Genomic DNA, 27394 nt, shown 5'->3' with positions numbered 1-27394 from the left:
CGACAGGATTCATTGGCTTGCCTCTTGCCTCTCCTCCCCATGAAACCCCCTTAATGCAGTCAAACATGTTCAATCAACCACCTCTATTAAGCAACCCACCTGTTAACAACCGGCCTGGACACATATAGCAAAAATAAACGTGGTCAAAGAGGGGTTGAATTTAAATAGAGAAGGGACGAGACGGAGGGGCATAGAGTCAGGGAATTCCGGGGGTTAGGGGTGAAGTCACTGATTTGTGGCATGGGGCGGGGGAAGGGTATTGGTGCTACACAGCAGGCCTGAGCCAGCAAAGCAAATGGGAGGCAGGGTACAGGAGGGGTGACCACAAGCACGGTCCAAAATAAAGGTTAATGCAGAGAATGCTGGTTCCAATTTTTTTTAATGAAAGTTATACATTGTGATGAGAGGGCTGTCTGTCCTCCAACAGGTCACATTCAGTTACCAGGTTAAAGCTGCAGTTTAACACACCTTGGAGATTGGTAACATAGGGAACAATGAGGTATTCCCAGCGATCTACATAGGGCCAGGGTGAAACTATCTCAGTATCTGCTGTGGTGCCAGGTGCCTCCTTGACAGGACTTCTACATGACTGGGGAGAAATGGGGAAGAGCAAAAAAGGGATATAGGAAGTAGAGGAAGCTCATGATGATTAACAATGATCACACTGCTTGATTTACATTAAAACAGCGAGGGTTTGGGATATGGGGAGCGAGTGAGATGGAAAAGGGGAAGTTAATGGATTACAATGGGGCAAGAATGGTAAAGAGATAGTTACAATGAACTGGAAATGGGAAGAGCAAGTCTCAGGAATCAATGAAACCATCTACAGATTAGAGCCTGAAAATCGGGATGAATTCACCGCTCACATACACAATCTATTCCTGACCCACTGAGGCAATTGGCCAGTTTAGCGATGGGAATCTTTTGTCTCTTCACTGATCGAGTCATGATCAACCATGATATTATTTTTTTACAGTAATCATGGCCATAGAGAGGGAGTGAGTGCTTGCTGGCTTCAAGCTGAATTTTTGCTTCGAGATGGAAACCCTCATGTTGAGATTCAGGAAAACTCACGAACCAGAAACTATCCTCATTGGGGAGAGGTGGTGGGCGAGGGGGGTGGGGGGTAAGCAGGGTCTTCTTGGAGCTGAACCTACCGCAAAGGTGTCATGTCTGGGAACGGAATGTCAGAATTGAGCCAGCCTTCTGTGACAGTCTCTTGTCTTGTTCCTGAGCCAGGTAGGTCCACAGTACTCCAGGACACTGATGATGACAGCACACCGCAGAGTTGGAGGGACTGACCAGCCACTGGGGGCAGGGAATCCTCCCACTCAGCTCCTGTTAACTCTGGAGGCAAAAGCCCTGATGGGTAGCGTTAGCTCAGCTGGACAAGCAGTGGGAAAGCTTGCCGTACACCAAAGCAGATACTAAGCCCTGCTGGGAGAAAACCACTCAGTCTCTTAAACCTAACCGACATCAAACAAAACCTATCTCCAGGGTGTGTTACAGGTTGGCCTGGCTTGGAAACACTTCCATTGTACAGGAGGCACCCACTCTCACCTCAGATAAGAATGCACGGAAAGCAGATTTTNAAAAAAATTGCATCTTATATTCTGATCAAATATGATTAATACCAGACTGTAATCACACGTACACGACAATCAATATTTTCATTTTATATATANTTTTTTGTAGAATAGATAATAAACAGAAAATATTTTAAGCAACCTAACCTCGACTCTGGTTGATTAATCCGAAGATAGTAGCCATTCTATCCAAATCACATTCAATATACATTAAATGTAATATAATATAAAAAAATCGGGTTTTAAGCCAATGTTTAAAATATCACCCTGGCTTTCTGTCACTCTGTCTCCCACTTTTTGTGTTTTTTTCTACTTTTACACTAAGATTTAAAGACAAGAACCCATTTGGAAATCAAATTTGCCACTTTCAGGTTTGTCAAAACCAATGGATTGTTTGCCTATTTTTACCAATTTGAAGATGGAAGATTTCAGCGAATCTTCCATACTTTCCCCCATTTGACTCTTTGACTCGGGATGGATTGCCCAGATGTGGGCTGTGGTGAGATGTGCCTATCTCTGGACTGAGGTTCCTGTTAAGACTGGACCTTCCAATGGATTGGAGATGGACTGAAATGACTCAGAACGGAACGGCTGAGGTGCTCGGTTTATTCCATCTGCATATTATATGTTGTCCCCACCCGCACACACAACTGTGTACGCACCAGCGCCCCCTGGCAGTGTGACTGCCAGTGCTGCCCATGTGTACAGACCAGCATGAGTATAAGGTGGAATGAGTGTGCTCATTTCCACGTGTGAGTGTGCAGGCTGCTTGGGGCAGAAGGTGGGTGACTTGTTCTGGGACCAAAATTAGCTGGGACGACCCAACTGGGAAGCTTTCTCTTTGCAATTTGCTACGTGTCATTCCCCATCCCACTCGTGCCTGTTGTCTGCCCAAACCTCTGCTCTTCAATAACATCTGATACAATTCCCACTGTTCGGTGTCAGATATACAGAGACAAGCTCACTGAGTGAGGATAAGGTCCATTTCCTCCGCTTGATGCGTGAGGGGCAATAGATGGAATTGAGCCAAACCTGCCCCTTCTCATTCACTTTTCCCTTAAATTGTGGGGAGGGATGGGATTTTAATCTCCGTTTATTAATTAACCACTGATGAGCCAGAAGCCCCCCCACCCCCAACACTGAACAAAAGGGAAGATGGTAAACAGAGGCCAGTCTCTTACCTCAGCTTTACCCAGGACAATGAGACACGTGGATGGTTCATGTGGCATTAACATTGAGTTCAGATAATGGGAATCAACCCAATGCCCTCTTTACTCCCATTTAAGGTTCCAAACTGCCCCCCCCCACCATAGTTTAACTTCAAGCTGGTGCTGGGGGTGGGGGGGAGAGTTAGTTGCAACACACGGCTCGCAAAACCCAAACATCCTATCTTCCTAATAATGTGCCATATTTTGCCCATCTGAAATGTTGAACTGTGTGTGTATATGTGTGGGTGTGCATGTGCGGGTGTATGGGTTCATGTGTAATGTGCAGGAAAAAGAGCACTCAAAGGGTTAAACGGGGGATGAATTCTAATCCACATTTACAAGTGAATAGATGGGGTGGGGAGGAAATCAAACCTCAATGTGTGTTTGCAAACCTTTCTTTTCCACCATTTAAAAAATTTACCAGAGAGCAAAAAAATGTTTTGGTTTCAAACACCTACCCTTAGTTCCTGTCTTTCGGCAAAAGATGTCTCAGAATTCTGCACGGAAAGTGCTTCCTGTTCAGAACAGCAAGGTTGAAGGTCACCGATAGTGGGGTAAGGGGGGAGGAATGGGGATCAAAGGTCTTCAAATTTCAGCCTTTCTCGTATATAATACATTTACATGTGCCTAAGAAATGAATAACGTTTGTGCGGCCCCCCTTCTCCCCCATCCCCGCCATGATCATAGGCGAACAGCCAGGGTGGGGAGGTGGGGAGTGGGGGGGGGGAAGCTTTCCTGTCAGTCAGTATCACGGGGGGGAAGGGCAGGAAGAGTAAATGTCTTCCTGACCACAATTAATTTTTATTTACACAAGTCTGATGCCTTGGGGCATGTGATTCAGCCTCCCGGTTCTGTATGCGAATGCTACAGTTTAGGGGGCGAAAGGGGGTAGTGGCTCCACCTGTGGCTGTGTGCTCTGCCCCACCACCCCCTCTCCGGAGGGTAAGAGCCAGGTTGTTGGGCAAGTCTGTCCGTGAGTTGGGTATTGCCCCCCCGCCACCTCGGTTACCGTACAAAGCAGGGTCTTGGGCTAAAAGTTGGCAGTGTGCTCAGTGCGTGCTTGTTACGAGCAGGGGAACCCCCCCCCCCACCAGCTCTCCCCACCACCGCTTCCCATTCACTCCCTTTTACCCTGCCCCCCCACCCCCCTCCCTGCACCTCTCCCGCTCTCCACACTCGGTCACACCACCCAATCCAAACTCCTTGCATTCCACTTTCATCGCAGACAAAATGGAGCAGTTGTGGTGGGAAGACAAGGTGGGTGAGACTTAGCAGCTTGAAGTGTTCTTGTGCATCCTGGCTCCGTAACTCACGTTCTTCGGTGGGGGGGGGGGGGGGGTGAGGTGGGGGAGAGAAAGAGTCCCAACAAGTGGAAAAGGCTTAATGTCTCCGGGCTCCATTAAGGACGCTGCAGGGGGCCACAGACAGTAATAATCAGACAAGGTTCTGAGAGTGTTTCCTATATTGCTGTGTGCCTCCCCCACTCTCAGAGTCTACCGGCCTCCCCCCTTCTCTACCCCCCAATAACGGGGCATGTTGGTGGGCGTGGTCTCGATGGCTTGTTTAGTTATAACAACTTGTTGAGGCTCCTTAGAGGAAGAAAAAAAATTGGAAGCCGACTTATATCTTCAGCAATGTTGTTTGTCTCTGAGGATTTTGTGTTAGCACCAGTCTAATCGCTGAGATATTGAAACGCGCCCCAACCCACCATCTCGCTCTCTCTCCATAACTGAATTTCGGAGCATTTTTCGACCACCTGTTGGGAGCGTGGAGTCCGTCATCATCACAACAACAACTTGCATTTATATAGCGCCCTTCACGCAGGGCAGCGTCCCAGACAGTTGTGGTTGAGGAGAGTGTGCGGGGTTTCGCTCTCGCTCTTTTCCTGTTGCGATTACAAATGATTTTTAGCATATGGGCAGAGCTGGGATGGTGTGGGGAGAGAGCAGGAAAGTTGGGGGAAGGAAGGGGGGAAAAAATCCCAACCAAACAAATAGTGCGGAGGTAGTCATTTAAGCAGCAGACTGCCCAACTTGTCTGCCCTACACACATAAAAATAATAATAATCCTTGCATTTGATATAGCGCCTTATCAAGTCGTCGAGACGTCTCAAAGCGCTTCACAGGAGAGACTGTTTTGTGGGCGAAACGAATATTAATAAGACAAGGAAAAATGGAAAGGAAATAAGAAATTGCAAGCCCCCCCTGCTCAAACAAAACAAAGTGGGTCCTCTGTACAAGCCAGTCACGGCCCCTTGTTTTTCTGGCTTTAAAATCCCGTAAACTGCGGTCCTGGCTTTGTGGCCTCGGCGTCTCTCACAGGCTTGTCACCAACTGCATTTGTCCATCACCCTCGGCTGGTGCTGAGGCCTCACTGACCGACACCACAAAGCCCTGGTGTGTGTCACTGCTGCTGCCCCTGCGTGGGGCCTGGTGGTAATAAGCTTGTAGCTGGTTCCTGAACACGGGCAGGTTGGGCCTGTTGGTGTAGAAGACTTCCGGGTGAGGCTGGGAGTGGGGCAGGTTCTCTCCCACCCCCTCGGGGCTGCTGTCAGGGTAGGACGTGTCTCTGAGGTTGGACATGCTGTTGTACATGGAGTCTCTGTGTGGGGACTGCAGGGGGCGCTCCAGGCTCTCGGCCTCTGCCATGTCCCCTGTGTAGCTGCCGGCCTCCTCCAACTCGGGGTCGCTGTGATACAGCAGTGACTGTGCTCTCTGCAGCAGCAGCGGCTCCTCCAGCGCTTTGTACATCAGCTCCATCTCCATGTTCTCGTCGTGGGAGGGGGCGTCCGTCACAATGGGGTCGTCCTCACTGCTGCCAACGGCTGTGCCCACGCCAGCGCCCCCCCCCGGCTCCACCCCCAGGGCCTTGCCCCCCGAGCGCAGGTTGTTGTGGACCAGCTCAGAGATGATCATCTTCTCGAAGGCGGCGTCGCTCAGGTTCAGGTTCAGGTTTCGCCGGCACTCAGCTAGTGGCGCCCCATCAGCCCCGAACTCCCCGTTGCGGAACGAGTAGCTGTTGTTGAAGTTGCCGTTGAGCGGGAGCGTGTCCATTGGGCACACGTCCCGCCCGCTGCCTGCCAGGTGCTCTGTGGAGAGCGTGAGAGAGAGACAGAGAGAGACTTAGAGTGCAAGAGAGAGTGAGACAGAGAGAGAGAGAGAGCGTGAGACAGAGAGAGAGAGAGAAAACGTGAGAGTTAGAGAGTGAGAGAGTGTTCGAGAGACAGAGTGGGAGTGAATGGATGAGTGTGAGAGCGAGTTATTGAAGGAACGCAAGAGAAAGAGTGCGAGAGAGAGAGCGTGAGAAAGAGCATAAGAGAGCGCGAGCAAAAGAGTGAGAGAAGGAGAGAGAGGCTGAGAGTGAGAGGGATCAGGCAGAGTGAAAAAGCGAGTAAGAACGAGTGAGAAAGACTATGAGAAAGAGTGAGAGAGCCTCCTAAACATTGGATCTCCCTCCCTCTAATCTTTAATAATAATGTTTCCTTTAGATACAGCAGCTTTCCCATAAAGTGTTTCACATAGCAGCAACTGATTTTATCTGAGGATTGTTGGCCAGGACATTGGGAGAGAGAGAAACAGTGCAATCAATGTGAAGTGCTTTGAGACCATGTGAAAGGCGCAGTATCAAATGCAAGTATTATTATTAAAAATGACCCCATATCATCCACACTGTTAAAATATACTCAAAGGTAAGCTAAAATGTGGCTTTCTTACTTGTCTCTCTGTAAGTTCCTACGCCGTAGCATTTAGGGAGGGAGAGGTGGGGAAGAGAGAGAGAGAGAGAGGGTAAAGAGAGGGATAGGGGGGAAAATAAACAGTAGCATAATTAAGATCACAAAGTTCATCTCAGTCACCCTCAATCGAGTTGCGAGTTAAACATACCAAACAGTGCCCCAAAATACAAACATAACACAGTCTACACTGACACCACCCACCAGAGCATGGCTGAGTTTCACATCACACCTGGATACCCGAGTAATGGGGATAGGAGCCGATAAAGGGGGAAGCACAGTCAAAGAGATCCTATAACTGCAGTCTTACAACCCCAGTACTGGAGTTATAGGATCTCATGGTCGAGGCTGGGAAGGTGAGGATGTATAAGGTCAAGGTGTATATGGTCAGAGTGTACAGGGTGAGAGTGTACAAGGTGAGAGTTACAGAGTGAGAGTGCATAAGCTCAGGGGGTATAGGGTTAGGGTATATAGGGTCAGTGTGTATAGGGTCAGGGTGTATAGAGCTGTGTACCTGGGGAGCTGAAGACGGTGGGGGAGGGAGCAGTGAAGCCCACAGACTCTGCAAGCAGCGTGTTGTACGGACTGGCCCCCGAGCGAGGCTGGAGCACCGGATTCGTCAGCAGGTGGTTCCCCATCGTCCCTGGAGAGAAAGCACTGCTCATTATAATATATAACTTGTATTGTATGTCAGCCCGGCTCAGTCGCTGTGTCTGTGTGTCAGCCCGGCTCAGTCGATGTATGTCAGCCTGGCTCAGTGGTAGCACTATTGCCTCTCAGTCAGGAGGTTGTGGGTTCAAGCCACATGTCAAAACTTGGAATCACATAGTCTAAGTTGACGCTTCAATCAGTGCTGGGGGAGTGTTGTATTGTCAGAGACGCCGTCCTTTTGGATGAGACGTTAAACCTAAACTGCCTGTTTAGGTGGACATTAACGATCCCGCGGCGCTAGTCAAAAAGTAAAGGGAGATTTTCCCTTCCGGTGTACTGGTCAACAATTCTCCAAATAAAATTGGTCATTTGCACCATGGCTGTTTGTGGGAAGCTGCTGTGCTGTGCTGGCTGCCGCATTTCACCCAAAAAATACATAGTCACTACACTTGACAGTATACCTATTTATAGTTACAGATAATAATTAAAATAGTATAATTCTAAAATATGATACATTATTTATTATTTAATTATAGGAGTTCCTTATTTAATAATATCTAACTACATATAATTGTAATAATAATCCTTGCATCTGATATAGCGCCTTATTATGTTCTTTGAGACGTCTCAAAGCACTTCACAGAATATACTGTAAAGTGCAGTGACTGTGCTTTGAGGGAGAAACATGGCAGCCAATTGCACACAGCAGTGTCCCACAAACAGCCGTGGAGCGAGTGACCACGTTATTATTATTTTTTAAATATTTTTTGAAAGGATTATTACCAAACAGCACAAATTTTAAATAAACCCAAAAGACAAAAATTAGATTAAAGTTTATTTAGATTAAAGGACAGTTACGCATGCGCCAACAGCACAGTATAAAAGCGGGAAATGCAGCGCTGTTAGTTAATACGTGACTGGTCCTGAGAGAGCGACTCCTCACACTGTACACCGATTCCTCACACTGTAGCTGCTGTGAATAGCTGAAGGTGGAAAACCGGTAAGAGAAGCAGCGCTAAGGCTGACAAGCTCCGCGGGAGCAGCTCCACACAGCGTTACAGTAACAGGACTTCAGGGATTGTGAAGGTAGGCTTCACATTTATAATAAAGAATTAATAAGCTTAAACTGTGGTGTTGGGGACAGTGTAAAGCTGGGGTGAATGGCTCTGACATGGCAGTGTCGAGTGTCAGGCTGGACACTGAGCTGAACACTCCCTAGGCTGGACCCACAACCTCCTGATTGTGGCCGCTCAGACACTGACCTCGGTTCAGGCTCGGGGAGCTGTTCATGTCACCAGCCATGAAAGACGACTCGGATTGTTTCCTCACGGTATCGTTCCACATCCTCCTGATACGACTCTGTCGATGGAGAGAGACTGACGGTGAGGTTAACACAGGGAACAGATCATCCATTCGGTACGTGGGGGGAGGAGCACGGAGATTGGCTGGAGTAGGGGGCATGGCCTGGGATTGGAGTGGTGGGGAGTGGGAGGGCTTGGCTGGGCTAGTGGGAGGGGCTTGTTCAGGTAGTGGGAGGGGCTTGTTAGGGAGTGGGAGGGGCTTGTTCAGGTAGTGGGGGGGCTTGTTAGGGAGTGGGAGGGGCTTGTTCAGGTAGTGGGAGGGGCTTGGCTGGGCTGTGTTCAGGGTGATGAGATATTGGTGTGTAACACACACTTGGTGTCAGAGAACAGCTCTTCCATCGCGTCTCCTCACGGGTCATGTGCGTAAAGCCCCCCCACCACCCGTGGTAACCAAATACTGTGGCCCACCTTATCCCGGACCTTGTGAGCGGATGTGTGAGTGCCTGTGTGTGTGGAGGGTTGTGTGAGGCAGATGAATTGATGTTGTGTCGATATGTGCAGCACATGTGTTGATACAGAGATGAGGCTGAAATGTGGTGTAACAGGCAGGAGGGGGAGGGGAGGCCGAAAGCTCCTCAGTGTTGCGTTGGTGTGAACCAAACCTTCATAAAAGGAAATCAGTAAAAAGACGCAAGAGGCACAGGACTGACACAGTGAAGCGGACACTGGACACGGCACAAGGTCCTCAGAAGAGCGCTCCATATGGCAGAACTTACTGCATGGAAACCAGTTTGTTTTGACCCCTCTATTCCCCTCTCCCTAAAGTAGGGATTGAGTTTCCTTTTAAATTGGGAAGGGTGTAAAGATAACCCAGGTCTGGTTACAGATGGCCATGCAGCGTAAATCATCTAATTCCTCCTTGCCTTTCTCGTTTCTCCTTTCCTCGCCAAACCAGCAATCGTCTGAGGATATGCACACATAAACACATGAACCCACAGGGACCCTGTGTAAAATAACCTTTTCGGACATCCTCCGGCTTGCTGCCGTGCTCTGTACCTGAGTACCAGTGTAGTATCGGCTGCTGTTCCTGATGCTGGATGCTTTCATGGAGCTGTGAGAGACGCCGGTGGCAGGCCGGCTACAGCAGTGTGCATGTCGCAGGCATTTACTGTACTCCTTGTGCACCTAACGGGGCAACACATCGGGTTACAGCATAGACATTAATCATAGTAATAATAATGACAATAATAGTAGTAATAATTATTGATCTGGCCATCCTAAGTGATTAGAGTAAATTAAATAAGGAACTTAAGAAAATCAGGAAATATATTGATCTACAAATTGAAAGCGGACGCATGTGGCAACACAAACATGCAGAGTTCCTATAATCATTGGTGCAACTGGGACAGTTACTAAACTATTTACACATTTGTACAGCCAGCACCTGGAATCTACCTCGATTGGCTTGCAGACAGGCTGCTTAAACTCTGACATCTTTGAAGGGCAGACCAGACACTGGGAGCACTCTTCCCACTCACCTCCTGTTAACCCTGCAAGTCAAAGCCCTGGATGGGTAGGGTGGTCCTAGTTGGACACGCAATAGGAAAGCTTGGCAGGCAGAGCTCTCAATGACAAGCTATGCGGGTTTAGCTGATTAGACTCCAGAAGTTACACCCAAGTGTAACTCTTTTGATGCTTGCACCTAATACTTTCCGACATTAGGTAAGCAGTTTGTGTCCCTCCAGAGAGAGAGAGCGAGAGAAAAAGGAGAGAGAGCGTTCCATTCCAGACACAAGAAATTCCCTATATCGGTGGGATGTATGGAACTCTCAGTCTAGTTTGAATGCTCTTAAGCACAGTGATGTTTCTGCATGTGTCAGACACTTGTCTGACCATAGGGTAAAGTGGAAATTCCTTACTTTTTTTTGGAGAGCACAATGAAAAATAAAGATGAACATTCCCTGGAAAGCATTGAAGGTGGTGAAGAGATAAGCCATGACAATGGATTCCTCAATGATAAACATCAAGCCGAAAGCCCAGGTCAGACCCAGGAGAAAAAGGAGGGTGATGGCACCCAAGGCCCAGGATCTGAAACAAGAAACAGAGATCACAGATTGTAGGATATTACAAATCAATCACAAGATCTTCACATTATCACAAGATCAGTGAAGTGTACAGGCTTCTACTGATTACAACTGAGCCAGGCTGGATAATACGCCATGTATGCAGCATATATAAAACATAAAGACAGGGACACCAAGGATGTGTAGAATAACACAAAGGGGTCAGTGTATAAAAAGTGTATTGAATGGTTACCCATTGTGTGTTGTTTGCTGTACTATTCAGGGTGATGGGCATCGAAGGTGGATTTGAAGACCTTACAGTGTGAGGGCATTGACACTGAATATCTCCTTTTACAGCAGTCTTAGATTGCTCATTCTTCACATCCTAGTGAATAAGCTAAACTACAAGGCTGAACGCATTTATGCTCATCCCCTCTCAAAACTTCTACTTCTCCATTGTCTACACATCACCTTCTCTCCCAAGCACATCATATCCCAAGGCTACAATCATAGGAACATATCCATTAATCCCTTTGGTATCCCCACAAAACATACAGTTGCTACACTTTACAATAAATCCCTCTGAAGTACTTTGAGATGTCCTTCCGGTATGAAACATGCTGAATCAGATGCTAGAATTATTATGACAATGTCAAACTAATGCCTCAAAACCACTGAACATAACAAGGAACCCAACACAAGGACAAGGGTGTACTTGATTCATTGATCGATTATAAAAGTAATAATAATAATAATCCTTGCATTTGATTTGGCATTAATATACTGTAAAGTGAATTGACTGTATATTTTATGGGCGAAAAGCGGAAGCCGATTGTCCGCAACAGTGTACCACAAACAGTCGTAGACTGAGTGATCAAATTATTATTTATTTACTTTTAAAACAAATTTGAAAGGATTATTACTGGTGTCACTGCTGAGCCAGTAAATAATAATAATATTTCCTTTGGTACAGCACCTTTCATGTCCTAAAGTGCTTCACAGGATTTACTGTAAAGCGGTGTGACTGTTTGATTTGTGGTTGAATGCAACCAATTTACACCCAGCAATGTCATGCAAACAGGCATGAAGTGAGTCACCAATTTTATCTGGAGTATTGTTGGCCAGGATACTGGGAGAGAGAAACTTTTCTCTTTTACAATAGCTATTGGATCTTTTAACATCCACCTGAATAGGGCACAGATGGGGAGCTCGGTTTAATGTCTCATCTGAAGGACGGGACCGCCAATAATGCACTGCATCGACTTAGGTATCTCTGAACTTCCAACACTGAGGCCACGCCCCATCCTCAACCAGCCGACCAGAGAATCAGCTGTGGATGCGCATTCCCAAAGCTTTCAAATACTCAAGACTGACAGAAGCAATTCACAAGAGGCACCGAATGACACGGCAAATCGTTCCTATCTCCATTCTCAAAGGTAAACACTCCATCCATTGTCTGATGGAGACCCGATCAGATGATTAGACCAGCTAGTGAGATGGACACAATGGAGAGGCCAGGCTGGGATGGGTTAATTGATCACCAAAGTTTATGCTTTGATTATTAATAATAATAATAGCATTTGATACAGTAACTTATCACATCATCAAGACCTTTCAAAAGTCTCGACAGGATTTACTGGTAAATGTAGACTTTGTAGGCAAATTTACACAAACACAACACCCCACTAACAACCACAAAGTGGATGACCAATTTTATCTGGGGGGAATGTCAGCCAGTTCACCCCTACATTTTTCCAAAGCCGCTGGATCTTTAACATTCACCAGAAGAACAGTCAAATAGGACCTTGGTTTAACACATCTTATCTGATGGGTTCCATTCACTACAGTAATAATCCTCCTATCTTGGTATAGCGCCTTATCACATTGGAAGGACATCCCAAAGTGCTTCTCAGGATTTACTGTGAAGTGGAGTGACTGTGTATTTATAAGCGAATATGGCAGCCAATTGCACACAGTAATGTCTCACAAACTGCTATGGAGTGACTGACCAATTTTATTTGGAGCATTTTTGGCCAGGACACCAGGAGGGGACAGCTGATGTTAACAGTGAACACTTTTATATAGTCTGTATTGACTTTTTTGAGCTGCCCCCATCACCTTTGTTCAACAAACACAGGCCCCCAGCTCTCCACCCTTCTTGCTGCCACCACTCCCCACACAACTGCAGCCACTCTGCTGCTAACTTTGGAAACAACAATAAATTACACTTGTATAGCGCTCTTCACATCGGAAAGACGTCCCACAGTGCAGAAACTGCTTGACTCTCGTCTGATTAAGACTGACACCTCTCAATAATAAAATAATAATAATAAACCTTGTATTTGGTATAGCATCTTAACATGTTGGAAAGATATATCTAAGCGCTTTACAGGAGATACTGTAAAGTGCAGTGACCGTATTTTGTAGGAAAACCATGGCAGCCAATTGTGCCCAGCAAAAGCCCAGAAACAGCAAGTGACCAATGATTTGGGGGATTGTTGGCCAGGACACGGGAGAGAGAACCTCCCTTCTCTTTTCGAATAGCACCGCGGGATCTTTTAATATCTATTTGAACACGCAGACGGGACCCTGATTTAATGTCTTGTCCGAAGGACAGTGTCTCCAACAGTACAACAAACTCCAGCACTGCATTGGAGAGTCAGCTTGGACTATGAGCTTCTTCAGATGAGGCTCCAAAATCAGGCCACAGGAGTAGTGACGCTATCGGAAGAGGGAAGTTTCCTGGCCAACAATCCTCCAGATAAACCAGTCATTTTACTTAACTCGGTTCGTGGGACGTTGCTTCACAGCTCAAAATTGGTTATTGCACTTTCCTACAAAATACACAGTCACTAAAGTTGACAGCCATTCCCAGCGAAGCCCATTGGCATGTTTCAAGGTGATAGGGGCTATATGGAACACGAGGGTTGTTTGTTTGTTTATAATAAATTAATACGTTTTGCATTCAGTGCAGTGGATGGTTGTTTATGAAACATCGCTGTACACAAACTGGCTGCCACGTTCCTCACAAAAAATACAGTCGCTGTCACTTTACAGTCTGTCCTGTGAAGCGCTTTGAGATGTCCTCCTGACGTTAAAAGCCCCGTTTCAAATGTAATAATAATAATAATCCTTGCATTTGATATAGCGCTTTTCACGTCTGGAGGACGTCCCAAAGTGCTTCACAGAACACACTGTAAAGTGAATTGATTGTATATTTGTGGGCGAACGCGGCAGCCAATTGCGCACAGCAATGTCCCACAAACAGTCGTGGATTGAAAATGAACAATTTATTATTGTTTTTGTTTTTTGGAGGTATTATTATTAGGCGTGTGGAGTAAGGAAACTTGCCCAAGGTTTCGCCCTGCCTGGAATTGAACTCGGGTCTCTCACTTGCAAAGCGACTGCTCTTACCACTGTAATGTAAGGAGAATTATTATTATTGTCAACAAAGTAAGCCCAGGATAATGTAACCCAAGTGCTCAGTTTGATATTGTAACACTAGACTCTTACTTGAGAAATGGTTTGTAGTCCTCATATCTACAGAAGCAAAGAAAAGGATTCCATTAGATAAAGCCTCAGTGGGCATAAGCCACAGGGTTCTCAGCAGCTCTGTGTAACTCAAATCCTGTTACATCACGGCAAAAGGCCCTCCCTCCAATTGGAAAGGGCAACAGCGTCAGCCTGGCTCAGCCACTGTGCGTTCACCCAGCTCAGTCGATCGCACTTTCGTCTCTGAGTCAGATGGTCGTGGGTTCTAAACTCCCCACATCAGGATTCCATGTAGTCCAGGCTGACATTCCAATATATTTTAGCGGGGGGGGCGAAAAAGCACTGCATGGTTGGAAGTGTTGTCCTTCAGATGAGATTAACCTGAGCTACTACCTGAGCTAGGTGGACATTAAAGATCCCTACCCAGTGTCCTGGAGTAGGAGAGGTCTTGCCAAGGCACCCAGCAGTGAGATTTAATTGTATGCAATATGAGAGATTAAAGCTGTACATTTAGAGAAGATGAATCGTCCAGACAGGTAGCTGTGCACTGCCATTGCTAACGTCTTTATGCCTCTCGCATGTGGCAAGAGAAGGGAAACATCACCAAGCGGGAGGTTAGTTAACGATGCGCGGAATTGCCAGCTATTAACTCCTCGTCAGAAGCTGCGAGTCCATACTCTGCCCACATCTCCCACAATAGCACAGACGGGAACCTCTAACGTGCGATATAATAATAATAATCCTTGCATTTGATATAGCGCCTTATCATGTCTTCGAGACGTCTCAAAGCACTTTGCAGTATATACTGCAAAGTGAATTGACTATATTTTTGGAGCTGCCCCTACCTACTGGCTTTTGCCTTCTGCTCTGTGCTTTAGGGCTGAGTGATGGCACTAACAAGGCACCAAGCCAACGGGGTGGAGAGTGACAAGCCATTATTTGAAAAAGGTGATGCAGACACAATATTGCCCTGGACAATCACTTAGAAATCATTCCACCTTCAAAGATGTGAGCTGCTTCAATCATCACCCTTTGTTGCAGCTCACAGATGGGCTTCAGAGACTTCAGTTCACAATCCCCGCCTAACAACGCAGCCGCTGTCAGAGAACTGACAGGCACTTTGTGGCTAATGTAAGGTCCAGTGAACATAACTTTACATGGTATGTCTGTCACATTCTTACACACACACAAGGCTTGGCAAATAAAAACTGAATAAAATTGGTCCCTCACTCCATGGCTGTTTGTGGGATATTTCTGTGCGCAAACTGGCTACCATGTTTTGCCCACAAAATTCACAGTGAAAACCATTTTTATAGTAAATACACTAAGGCGCTTTGAAACATTTTGACATTGTGATGCGGAGCTATATCAAATGCAAGGATCATTAATTACTGTAAATACTGTAAGTATTTTGATATGCACTACTGACTTGAAAGGTGCTGTATTTGACCCAAGGATAATTATTGTTTATTTGGGATTATTTATTAAGCTCTTGTATGTGTATTAATGGCACCCACTGTCAGTGTACAGAACCCTCATTCCTCTCACAGTGAATGCAGTTACTTCCTTCTCTCTCTCTGGAATGAACTGTATTACGCACCACTAGGTAATAGCGCTTCCAAATAAATGGTAATGTCTTCCTTTTTACAAGATCACAATACAATTTACATTTATCAAGTTGCTTTTTAAATGAATCCCAGCGTCCTGGTCTCAACTCCACTTCCTGGAATCCTGTTCCAGGTGTTAATTAATGTCTAGGTAAAGAAAAACTTCCTTGTGTCTGGCCTGAAATTACCCCTTTGCAACTCTAAACCTGTGTCCCCTTGTTCTACTGTCTTGGTGCAGCCAAAGGGATTGTTCTGGGATCTTTGTCTTACTGAACCACCTTTCTTTTTAAAATTGCTAAATTTATGATAGTTTAATGTCAGCGCAGTGTGCTATCCTGGTACAGTGTGTGTCAGCCTGATACAGTGGTAGCTCTCTCTCGTCTCTGAGTCAGAAGGTTGTGGGTTGAAGTCCCACATTGGGACTTGGAATCACATAGTCTAAGCTGATGCTCCAATGAAGCGCTGGGGGGGTGTTGCATTGTTGGAGACACCATCCTTCGGACGTGACACTAAACTGAGCTTCCTGTCTGTGTCCTGTTGGGTGGATGTTAAAGATCCTGTGGCGCTATTCAAAAAGAAAAGGGAGTTTCTCTCTTCCAGTGTCCTGGCCAACAATCCCCTAGCTAAAATTGGCCACTCACTCCATGGCTGGCTGTGGGATATTGCTGTGTTCAATTGGGCTGCCATGTTTGCCTACAATTACACAATCACTACACTGCACGGCACATAATAGAGGCTAAGACTAGGTGGAGTTTCAGAATTCTTAAGACTCAATCTGACAATGACAAGTAACTCCCTCAACGCATTCCTTCCAGGAACATTGTCCAACCCATCAACATAACGCTTCAAGCCAATGACAGGTTAGGTCAGTAACAGCCACGAGATGGCATTGCCCTTCAGTAATAACCAATAGATGACATTGCCCATCAGTAACAGGCAATAGATGGCATTGCCCATCAGAAACAAGCAATAGGCCATCCATGGCCTTGCCCCCTCCTACCTCTCTGACCTGACGACTCCCTACCAACCTGCCCGCTCCCTCTGTTCATTAGGCTCCTGCCTGCTTCATGTCTCCCGTCCGACCCGCCCTACCATCAGTGGCCGGGCTTTCAGCCTCTCTGCCCCCACCCTCTGGAACTCCATCCCACAGTCCCTTTGCCTCGCTTCCTCCCTTGCCTCCTTCAAGGCCAGTCTCAAAACCCTTCTCTTCGACCGTGCCTTTGGTCTCCCTACCACCTCTCTGCCTTCCCTCACCCCTACACCACCCTTCCCCCATGCTCGGGCCCCGACATCTGACTGTTCAGCGCTTTGGGACGTCCTCCCGACGTGAAAGGCGCTCTATAAATATAATTTTGTTGTTGTTGTAACAAGCAATAAATGGCATTGCCCATCAGAAACAAGCAATAGATGGCATTGCCCATCAAAAACAAGCAATAGATGGCATTGCCCATCAAAAACAAGCAATAGATGGCATTGCCCATCAGAAACAAGCAATAGATGGCAATGCCCATCAGAAACAAGCAATAGATGCCATTGCCCATCAGAATACCATAGCAATCAGCTCTTGGCAGATCCTAAAGTGAGGAGAAAGCTGAGAGCACTTTCGCAGGCGCACAACTTGTTGCATTTTCTTAATTTACTTCTTCAAAGCTGTGGGAGAGGGTGGGAGAGCCAGATCATCGAGTCACAGTTCTTCAATGCTCCCGACATTGCAGTGACACCCCCTCCCCCACACCCTGCTAGACTCGCATGTAGAACAAAAACAAATTGCATTTACAAAGCCCATTCACTTTGAGAGGACGTCTCAAGGTGCTGGAGATTGAAGGGTTTGTACCCGAGCTGGGGGTTGGGATCAGAGAGGGTGGAGGGGAAGGCGATTGTGTAGGAGGGAAGATGACCGAAGGCGCGGTCGAAGAAAAAAGTCTTGAGGCGAACATTCACTTACTTGATATTTTCCAGGCGGCTGGAATCAGGTTTCAGGGTGTTTGTGTTACGAATCATCCGTTGGAGAGTGATCATCAGGAAAACTAGGTTAATCTGACAGTGAGAGACAAGAATCAATGATTCACAGAGAGTACAGCTCAGAAACAGACCATTCAACCATACAGTCTGGCTGGTGTTTATAATAGTGATAATAATAATCCTTGCATTTACCTTATCATGTTGTTGAGACGCACCTTCACAGGATATATTGTAAAGTGGAGTGACTGTATTTTGTGGGCGAAACACAGTAGCTATTTGCGCATTGACAGTCGTTGAATGAGTGACCAAATTATTATTATTATCTTTTTGAAGGGATTATTAACCCCTGAAAGCGATCCGCCATTCGACTAACAAGCGGGTTCCTACTTACTGCTGGGTAAATAGATGTGTGTGTGTGGAGTAAGGAAACGAGTTAACCGTGCTCGGGAATGGAACCCAGTCCTCTCGCTTGCGTGACGAGCGCGCTTACTACTATGCTACAGGACTCTTATTTAGAGCCACGCGACTGCCCATCCCTAGTTCGATATCCCGGCTTTTGCCCCCCATCCCTCAAGTTGATTCTCTCTTAACCCTGTGTACAGTCTGGTTTTGAACCAGACTCGTGTACTCTCGCCCACCAGGCTCTGTGACCCCATCATTCCCACCCTCGCCTGACTCCACTGGCTCCCCATCCCTCAGAGGATCGAGTTCAAGATCCTCGTCCTCACTTTCAAGGCCATCGATGGCCTTGACCCCTCCTACCTCTCTGACCTACTGACTCCCTACCAACCTGTCCGCTCCCTCTATTCAGTGGGCTCCGGCTGCTCCATGTCTCCTGCCCGACCCGCCCTACCATCGGTCGCCGGGCTTTCAGCCTCTCTGCCCCCATACTCTGGTATTCCATTCAACAGTCCCTTCGCCTCGCTTCCTCCCTTGCCTCCTTCAAGGCTGGTGTCAAAACCCTCCTCTTCGATCGTGCCTTCGGTCGCCCTCCCACCTCTCTGCCTTCCCTCACCCCTCCCCCATGTCCTGACCTCTGACTGTACAGCGTCTTGGGACGTCCTCCCAACATGAAAGGCACTCTATAAATGTAATTTTCTTGTTGTTCTGTTGTTGTTGAATGTGCACCTAACTGCCGCCTCCCACACCCGACAGAGAGAATCCCACATCCCAGCTCGCTCTGTCAATAACATCCTCAGATTTTAAAACTGTGCCTTCACATCTTTCCCTGTGCACCCCAAGTTAGCCTCCAGCATCTAATACACCTCTGTCTTATCCCCTCTCAGCCTCACGAGCTCCATACAAATAAGCCCCAGATCACAAGAGATGTTTGGTTGAAGACTCCCCTGGTCTATTTGATCTCAATCTTCCATTATATTATATTGTGTTATCATTGCGAGGGAGGATTGTTAAGGGCATTGGGGGGATGTCCTTGCACTGCTATATAAATGTAAATTTGCACTGCATATGAACCCTAACATCCTACCATAGAACCCCAGAAATCTAGAAGATCTTTCAAGCCTCTTGTGTCTGTAAATGGCTCTTTAAAATAGCGATCCTTTCATCTTAATTTTCCCGCCCTTTCCCCATTCCACATCCTGTAGTTGATTCCTTTTTGGGTATGTGTCTAGTTCCCTTTTGAAGCCAATATAGATTCTGTCTCAACCACCGCTCTCAGCAGGCGTTCCACTTTCTAACCACTCTGAAAATTTGCTCCATATGTACACACCCATGATCGGGCACACACGCAACCAATCACACGTCAAGTACACATACATGCATATGATACACACCTGCCAAAGCACAAAGGAAACAAAGGAATTTGCATTGCATTGCACCTACCATAATAACAAAGGACACAGGCCCGATGAAACTCCAGATAAAGTAGCTGTCCATCCGTAACCAGCATCTGTGTGTGTGTGTGTAGGGGGGAGGGGGTGGGGGGCAGAAAGATAGAGAGAGAGATAACAGGAGGTGAAAGAATGAAACATTGACTAGAAAGTCAACAGGGAATTGGAAAAATGGGACCGATTTATTGACAAAAAGGGAGCACAGTCAACAGCAACTTGCATTTACACAGCTCCCCTCACGCAGGGTAGCGTCCCAGAGCGCTTGATAGTGGCGGAACACGACACTGAGCTGGGGAGATTAGGGAGGTGACCGCAGGCACAGTCGAAGAGGAAGGTCAGTCACGATCTGAAGATTGGGAAGATGGCGGAGGGATAGATTGAGAGAGTGACAGAGTTTCGGGGCAGATAGCAAAGGGTAGGGTTAGACCTGGTGAGAGGCGGGGCCTGACTCACGCCTTCTCGGTGCCGTAGCTCCTGTAGTCCACGGCGGCCGAGATGCCGACCACGAGAGCCGGGAAGCAGTAGCCACACAGGTAATAGTACTTCTTCCTGGAGAACTCGCTCTCAAACACCTCCACCAGCATTAGGTACAGGTGCACCCCCTCCAGACACATCCAGGAGAAGGCGGCCAGGAAGAAGAAATGTAGGAAGCCAGCGATGATCGGGCAGATAATCTGACAGGAGACGACAGTGTGTGAGTGTAGTCCACAGCCCAATAAAAATCCCGCGGTGCTGTTGTTGGGGGGGGGGGGGGAGGGAATGCGGCCAACAATTCGCCCCCCACCCACCCATGAAAATTGTTCATTAACTTTATGGTTGTTTGCAGGAACTTGCTGTGATCAAATGGATGACATGTTTGTCTACAACCAGTCACTATTGACCTATGAATTAATATTTCTGTGTGATAAGGTGTTATAAACAAGAAAGTTGGTGACCCTTAACCCAAAAATTGAAACCCATTTACTCGCCCTTGACGTCCATCTATTAGCCCTTGACACCGATATATTTAACCCCCAGTTCTCACCCCTCTGACCCGGCCCGGCACACACCTGGTACTGTGTCTTATTGATGCCGATCAAGAAGATGAGTTCTGCGATGAAGAGGTTGATACAGAGGTTCTTGTGAATGGTGTTGCGGTCGGTCTGTAGTCCTCGCAGGAAGCAGAAAGTGGAGATACAGATGGCCAGGCAGACGAGGGAAATCACGATGCCCACCCAGGTGATGACAGACAGCAGCAGGCGGTGCATATGGTCCTTATACTGAAGAGGGAGATATCACAGTGAGGATCCTATAGAGCACTCTCCTCGCACGCGAGAGGACCCGGATTCGATTCATGGGCGGGTCAGGGTAAAACCTTAGACAAGTTTTGTTACTCCACACACACCCTCTGTTAACTATCAGTAAGTAGGAACCTGGATGTTAGTTGTTTGATGGATCGCTTTCCGGGGGTAATAAACCTTACAAAAAAAAATTGGGTTACTCAATCCACAACTGTTTGTGGGGACAATGATGTGAGCAATTGGCTGTTGCATTGGCCTCCAAATACAGTCACCGCACTTTACAGCAAATCCTGTGAAGCATTTTGATATGACACATGCACAGGCGCTGTATCAATTATCTATATTATTGGTTGAACCGACAACCTTCTGAGTCAGAGGCGATAGCGCTATCCATTGAGCCAGGCTGACACAAGGTGGGTTTGGATGAAGAAGACCCTTCGGCCATCTGATCTCATCACCTACAGAACCCCCGCCCAAAGATCCCCCCATCACTGCATTGAGCTGCTTTTTAAATCATGGCTGATCTGTACCTCAACTCAATTTACCTGCCTTTGCCCCGTATCCCTTGATCCCCTGATCTAACAAACATCTATCCACCTCAGTCTTGACAATGTGAATAGATCCAGCAACAATCCACAGCCTTTTGGGATAGAGATCCAGATTTCCGCTAGCCTTTGGGTGAAAACTGCTTTTGATTTCACTCCTAAATGGCCTGGCTCTAATTTTAAGTTGATGCCCCCTTGTTCCGGATTTTCCCACCAGAGGAAACAGTTTCTTTGTAGCTAGACTATCAAATCCCTTTATCATTTTAAACACCTCAATCAGATCACCTTCTAAACTCAAGGGAATACAGACCAAGTTTATTTTACCAATATGTTCTCATCCTTTAACCCTTTAAGCCCTGGTATCATTCTGGTGATCATCCTTCTGAGCTTCAGCAGTAACATAGAAGCAAACACAACACTTAAAAACCCTGGGTCTCTTGCTTCTGTACCCCCACCCAATCTTATTTATCCCATTTATTAATAAATCATGAATTACATTTTATATATTATTTAAACCTTTTGGAACCCAAGTGGAAGGATTAAGCATTGTAATTTATTCCTGGGGTGTGAATTATTCATTATGAATAGATGGCTGACACTAGAATGCAGAACCTCAGAAGATGGTCTCTCACTTCAGGTTTAAAAGGCACATGGAAAGAGACAACCCACCCCCACGGCCAGCGATCCTCTGCTCTACACATCAACAATAAAAATCCTTGCATTTGGTACAGTACCTTATCACGTCTTCTAAATGTCTCAAAGCGGTTCACAGAATATACTGAAGTGAATTGACTATATTTTGCGGCTGAAATGCGTCAGTCAATTGTGCACAGCAGTGTCTACAATCAGTCGTGGATTGGTGGGGGAGGGGTGGGGGGGCAAGACAGGACGGACAGGACGCCTCTCCCCGCCCTGCTAATCCACGACTTTAGGGCACTGCTGCAGGATGGACACCGTGACAGACTTACGGCAATCTCCTTGTGAGCCATGAGAACAGCGAAATTGGTGAGGTGTCTGCAGGAACACTTGGTGTGGGTTTTGTTGGTTTCTATCCGTTTGCAGCCTTGTGTGGACCAAAAGCCCATCATGGAACGTTCCGAATAATTCCAGAAGGAACAGTTAGCGTTGAAATTATTTTCTGGCTGAAAGAGAAACAGATGTTTTTTTGAATGAGTGTATCTACTCCCCTCCCCATTCCCTCCCATTAACCCCAATACATCAACCCCTTCCCAATCACAGTATATTCTGTGAAGTGTTTTGAGACGTCTTAATAACACGATAAGGCGCTATATCAAATGCAAGGATTATTATTACATATTATTATTGTACACAATGAAATTCATCGTACCCCTTCCCATTGTACAGGAACCCAATTGAGTCCTCGCTCCTGGCATAGGCCGGGGTGAGGGGAGACTTACATTGAGGTGCCTGAGAGTGAAGTTGACAGGATCCTGCAGGTACACACGGCTGGACTCCTTGTTGATGGAGGCGGCGATGATCTGGGAGTTGACGATGACCGAGGTGCCCTGGCCAGTGACCGCTCCGCTCATCTTCACTGTGGCATTCTCCGTCGAGAGGAACTGGCCCAGGTTTTTGTATAGGACAAATACCACCTTCACAACTCCTACAAGATAAACACAGCCCGAATTAGGGAGACAGCAAGGACAGTTCATTTCATTGGTGTCAGCTTGGCTCAGTGAGTAGCACTCTCACGTCTGAGTCAGAAGGTTGTTGGTTTCAACCCCATGTCAGAACTTTGACCTCATATAGTCCTGGGCCGGCTGACACTGCAGTGCAGAGCTGAGGGGAGTGCTGCATTGTCAGAGGCACCTCCTTCAGCTGCGACGTAAACCGAGCTCCCGCTTGTTCCCTGTTCAGATGATGTTAAAGATCTTGCGGCGCTTTTGGAAAAGAGAAGGGAGTTTCTCTCTCTCTCCCGGTGTCCTGGCCGACATTCCCCCAGATAAAATTGGACACTCACTCCATGGCTGTTTGTGAGATACTGCTGTGCGCAAATTGGCTGCCTTTTGCCCATAACGCACACAGTCACTGCACTGTACAATATATTCTATGAAGCGCTTTGACATGTCCTCCTGATGTGAAAGGCTCTGTGTCAGATGCAAGGATTTTTATTATTATTATAGTTGTGGTTGCCTGCAGGATGTTTTTACGAGGAGTTGGACTATGAATTATGCAGCATTTTGTTTTTGGGGATTTGCAGAGCCATGTCCTTAAATAAGTAGGCCGTGACTGGTGGAAAGCTATTTCTTGTGGGACTTTGCAGCTGTGTGAACACTGACTACTACATGGTTTGCACTCTAAAAATAACAGTTTGCACAATGAGTGTCTCACTGGTGCTGCCTCTCCTCTCATCTCCACACATTGCCAGTGCTCGCTCAGTCTTGGTAATTTACTGGGAGAATGAGCAAACTGCTGATCTGTTCAGAGCCGCACACTGTACTCACTGCAAATGAATAACTTGCAAAAAGCACTTAAACTACACTGGTCAAACAGGGAACCATCACCCAATCTACAGCCTGACTCAGTCTCTTGCCTCTGGGTCACGAGTTTGTTGGCGATCCCTCCTCCATGCCTGTGACTGACTCACCATTGCGGCTGTTCTGTTTGATGGTGTTGGGTGAAATCTGGATGAAATTCTCTGTCACATAGTTGTGTGGGAATGTCAGCTCGGTCACCTTCCCTTCAGTGCTCAGCACAGACACCTCCAACTCTGAGAGGGAGTGAGAGAGAGGGAATGGGGGGGAGATGGGGAGGGTAGAGAAAGAGAATAAAAGAGAAGTGATTAGCATTTATTTCGTATTTGCTAAGTACAGTGCAGCATATACACACAGCACAGACACACAGCATATATACACACAGCACATATACACACAGCACATACACACACATAGGTCACACACACACCCAGCACATATACACAGCACACACACATAGCACAGACATACACAGATACACCCACACAGCACACAAACACAGGGTACCCGCTGCTGATACTCACCCACATTCTGGGTGCTGGTGTTGACCCGGGCTGGCTCTTTGAGGTTGTCGGCCAGCAGGAACGCCCCCTCCTCCAGGATATCTACCAACATGGTGGCCGTGTGAACCTGCTCCGTCAGATTCATGTCCTGCCACGACTCCAGTGCCTCCGGCCGCAGCAGGTTGTTGACAGTGTGCACAACAGCCTGCGGACACAGGCCAGGGTCAGGGCAGCCCATCACCATCATCAACAATAACTTCACCATCATCAACAACAACAGTAAACCCTTTGAAGCGCTTTGCGATGTCCTCTTGATGTGAAAGGCACTTTGTCAAATATCAGGATTATTATTATGAATTACAGTAAATAGATAAGTCCTATAAATTGGGACCAGACATTTAATATGACTTATGCAAAGTATGAGTTAAGTGAAATCTGCAGAGAATATAAACTCTTGAACAGCACTTGGGCAGATGTACGACTCATCTGCCCAAGACGATTATACGAATTGTACAATCAGACTTATGCAAGTTTTACTGTATTTTTATGACTCTTATTATGATACACAGATCAGAGAATAAGAGGAAAGCCCAATTACCTCAATATACATCCTGCACGTTCTCTCTCTCTTCTGAATCTGGGCGTATTGGTGAGCAGGAAACAGAATAAAAACACCCTTACTTTAGACTCGTCAAATACACATTAGATACAACCAGTAAACAAGCAATGCTTGTTACAGCCACACGATGACGGCAGCAAAATCATTCTCCTGTCTGAGCAGTGAGGGTGCCAATCCTTATTCACTCGGGGGGCGGGGGGGGGGGGGGAGGACAGGGGTGTTAAACTCTGAAACATTGTCCCAGCTGTGGCTGAGTTGGTCACTCTCTCGCCCAGAGTCATAATGTGGTGGGTTCACAAGCTTCCACAGCAAGACCTTGGGAGTTTAGTGTCTGTGTTGGGCCACATGGTGTGTGTTGCTGAAGATGTTGTTGTGTGTTGTGTGTCGCTGTGTTTCACTGTGTGCGACACAGTGTGACTGTGTATCGCTGTGTGAGTGACACTATGACTGTTATGTATCGCTGTGTGTGACACTGTGTGACTGTGTATCGCTGTGTGTGTCGCTGTGTGTGTGACACTGTGACTGTGTGTATTGCTGTGCGTGTGACACTGTGAGTATCGCTGTGTGTGTGACATGTTGACTGTGTGTATCGCTGTGTGTGTGACACGGTGTATCGCTGTGTGTGATACTGTGTGAATCGCTGTGTGTGTGACACTGTGTGAATCGCTGTGTGTGTGACACTGTGTGAATCGCTGTGTATGTGTGCGAAAATGTGTGACTGTGTATTGCTGTGTGTGTGACACTCTGACTGTGTGTCATTGTGTCTTGCTGTGTGAGTTGCAGGGCTTGTTGTGTGTCACTGTGAGCCGCCCCCACCTTGTTATAGCTCCTGCCCGCTGACTCCTTCTCGCTGGGCCTGAGGGCCTGCAGTTGGGCGTCCAGAATGTCCAGCAGCTGCTCCAGCAGTTTGACAGAGGAGCTGACGTCTCCGGCATAGATGGGCCCCCGGGTGTGACGCGAGAGCTCGCTGGCTATATTTGCCGCATTCTCCCCGCTCTTGATCTGCCGGGGGAAGGGTTTACACATTACACGAGGGCCGAGGGCAGGTGACACAGAGAGTGGCCAGATTGGTTTGGATGAAGAAATCTCTTCGGCCCATATGATCTCCTCCCTCCCCTCCCTCCCTCATGTCAATTCTTGCAAGCGTGCCGACATCACTTCCTGCAGCAGCTGACATGTGCTACGTGGCATCACTTTCTGTGGGCTGCGTGTGTGCAAGAAGTGGCACTGACTGTGTACACGTGCAACTCGCAGGAAGCTGACTGGTATCTGCTGGGAACTATAACGCAGTGTGACAGGAGTCCGTGTCATAGCCCGCGGTCGGCCTGGACTCCATTCCCCTCTCTTACCTTCTGTGCCACCTGGTTGACCCAGGGAGAGGTGCAGTTGCTGAGGTCAGGGCCTCTCGTGCTCCATATCCCCAGTGACACCAGGCAGAGATACGAGGCAATCCCTGGGTAGAGAGAGAGAGAGAGAGAACTTCATTGTGATCATGTGTCTCTGACCTGCTCATACCCCACTACTCTACCCGGCCCATTCCCTTGTGCCCTCCACTACACCGTTGGCAGCTGTGCTTTCAGCCACTACATCCTCTGTCACTCTCTGTCTTGACCCCACTGTCCAGCCCACTCTCTGCCTGTCTTCAGATCGCACCTGAGCACTTTCCTCTTCCACTTTGGTCACCTCCTCTCTCCCTGGCTTGGCGTCAGGCTCCGTCACTGTTAAGCGCTCCGATACGCTCCCCCATGTGAGGGGCACTGTGTTAAGTTGTTGTTTGACTTTGTATTTCAGATCTTTGTTTCAAGACTTTATATTTTGATACCTTCTGTTCTTTATGGGCGTAAGGAAGTCACTGAAGGTCTTAATATACCAAACATATTCAGCACGAGGTCAGTGACTAATGTCACTAGGTCAGTTACTGTATCACTCGGTCAGTCAGTTACTGTGTCACTAGGTCAGTCAGTTGCTGTGTCAGTAACTAGGTTAGGGGGTTAAGGTGTCACTGTTAAGCACCCCGGCCACGGTGTAAATACCTCGGGTGCCCTTGGGGCAAGGCCTCTCCACGAGGACGCCCTGCTGTGTAGACGGCCACTTGACACCCCTGGCCTCGGTGGCTCCGCACTGGCGCTGGGAGGGCTGCAGGTTGGAGAGGGGGGGCCGCTTGGTGGTGGGAAGTTTGGGGGTGACCGGATGCAGCTCTGGCACCAGCTGGTTGATGGCTCCCACAGCGACGGTGGTCAAGGGGGGTTTCCTGGTGGTGGGCTTGGTGACAGGGGTGGGCCTCAGGGTGGTGGTGCTGCTCACTGAAGCCACGGTCACTTGTGCTGTAAAATAATAATAATAATCCTTGTGGAGTCCCGTAGCTCAGTGGGTAGAGCGCTCGCCTCGCAAGTGAGAGTACCGGGTTCGATGCCCGGGCGGGTCAGGGAGAAACCTTAGGTAAGTTTCCTTACTCCACACACCTGCCTCTCGTTATCTAACAGGAAGTAGGAACCCGGGGTT

The 27394-nt window shown here is 47.4% G+C and overlaps 1 protein-coding gene across 1 annotated transcript in view; it reads right to left on the bottom strand.

Moving 5' to 3' along the window:
- Positions 1–4931: 4931 nt before the first annotated feature.
- The window catches only part of LOC103189094 (adhesion G protein-coupled receptor L1), an 87375-nt gene continuing 64912 nt past the window's right edge, over positions 4932–27394 (bottom strand). The window contains exons 7-25 of the mRNA XM_042344686.1: positions 26926–27216; positions 26242–26345; positions 25709–25894; positions 24872–24910; positions 24295–24478; positions 23884–24006; positions 22694–22899; positions 22244–22417; positions 20500–20709; positions 19904–20124; positions 19443–19509; positions 17584–17675; positions 14053–14079; positions 10396–10564; positions 9533–9661; positions 8438–8534; positions 7039–7167; positions 6508–6525; positions 4932–5882 (exon numbers count right to left, since the gene is read on the bottom strand). Coding sequence (XP_042200620.1) covers positions 5110–5882; positions 6508–6525; positions 7039–7167; positions 8438–8534; positions 9533–9661; positions 10396–10564; positions 14053–14079; positions 17584–17675; positions 19443–19509; positions 19904–20124; positions 20500–20709; positions 22244–22417; positions 22694–22899; positions 23884–24006; positions 24295–24478; positions 24872–24910; positions 25709–25894; positions 26242–26345; positions 26926–27216 — 3239 coding nt within the window. The 3' untranslated portion in view covers positions 4932–5109. The remainder of the gene's footprint in view (positions 5883–6507; positions 6526–7038; positions 7168–8437; positions 8535–9532; positions 9662–10395; positions 10565–14052; positions 14080–17583; positions 17676–19442; positions 19510–19903; positions 20125–20499; positions 20710–22243; positions 22418–22693; positions 22900–23883; positions 24007–24294; positions 24479–24871; positions 24911–25708; positions 25895–26241; positions 26346–26925; positions 27217–27394) is intronic.

This window comes from Callorhinchus milii, unplaced genomic scaffold, assembly GCF_018977255.1.
Source record: "Callorhinchus milii isolate IMCB2004 unplaced genomic scaffold, IMCB_Cmil_1.0 Scaffold29, whole genome shotgun sequence".
NCBI lineage: Eukaryota > Metazoa > Chordata > Chondrichthyes > Chimaeriformes > Callorhinchidae > Callorhinchus > Callorhinchus milii.
This window is presented reverse-complemented; position numbering and strand designations above follow the sequence as displayed.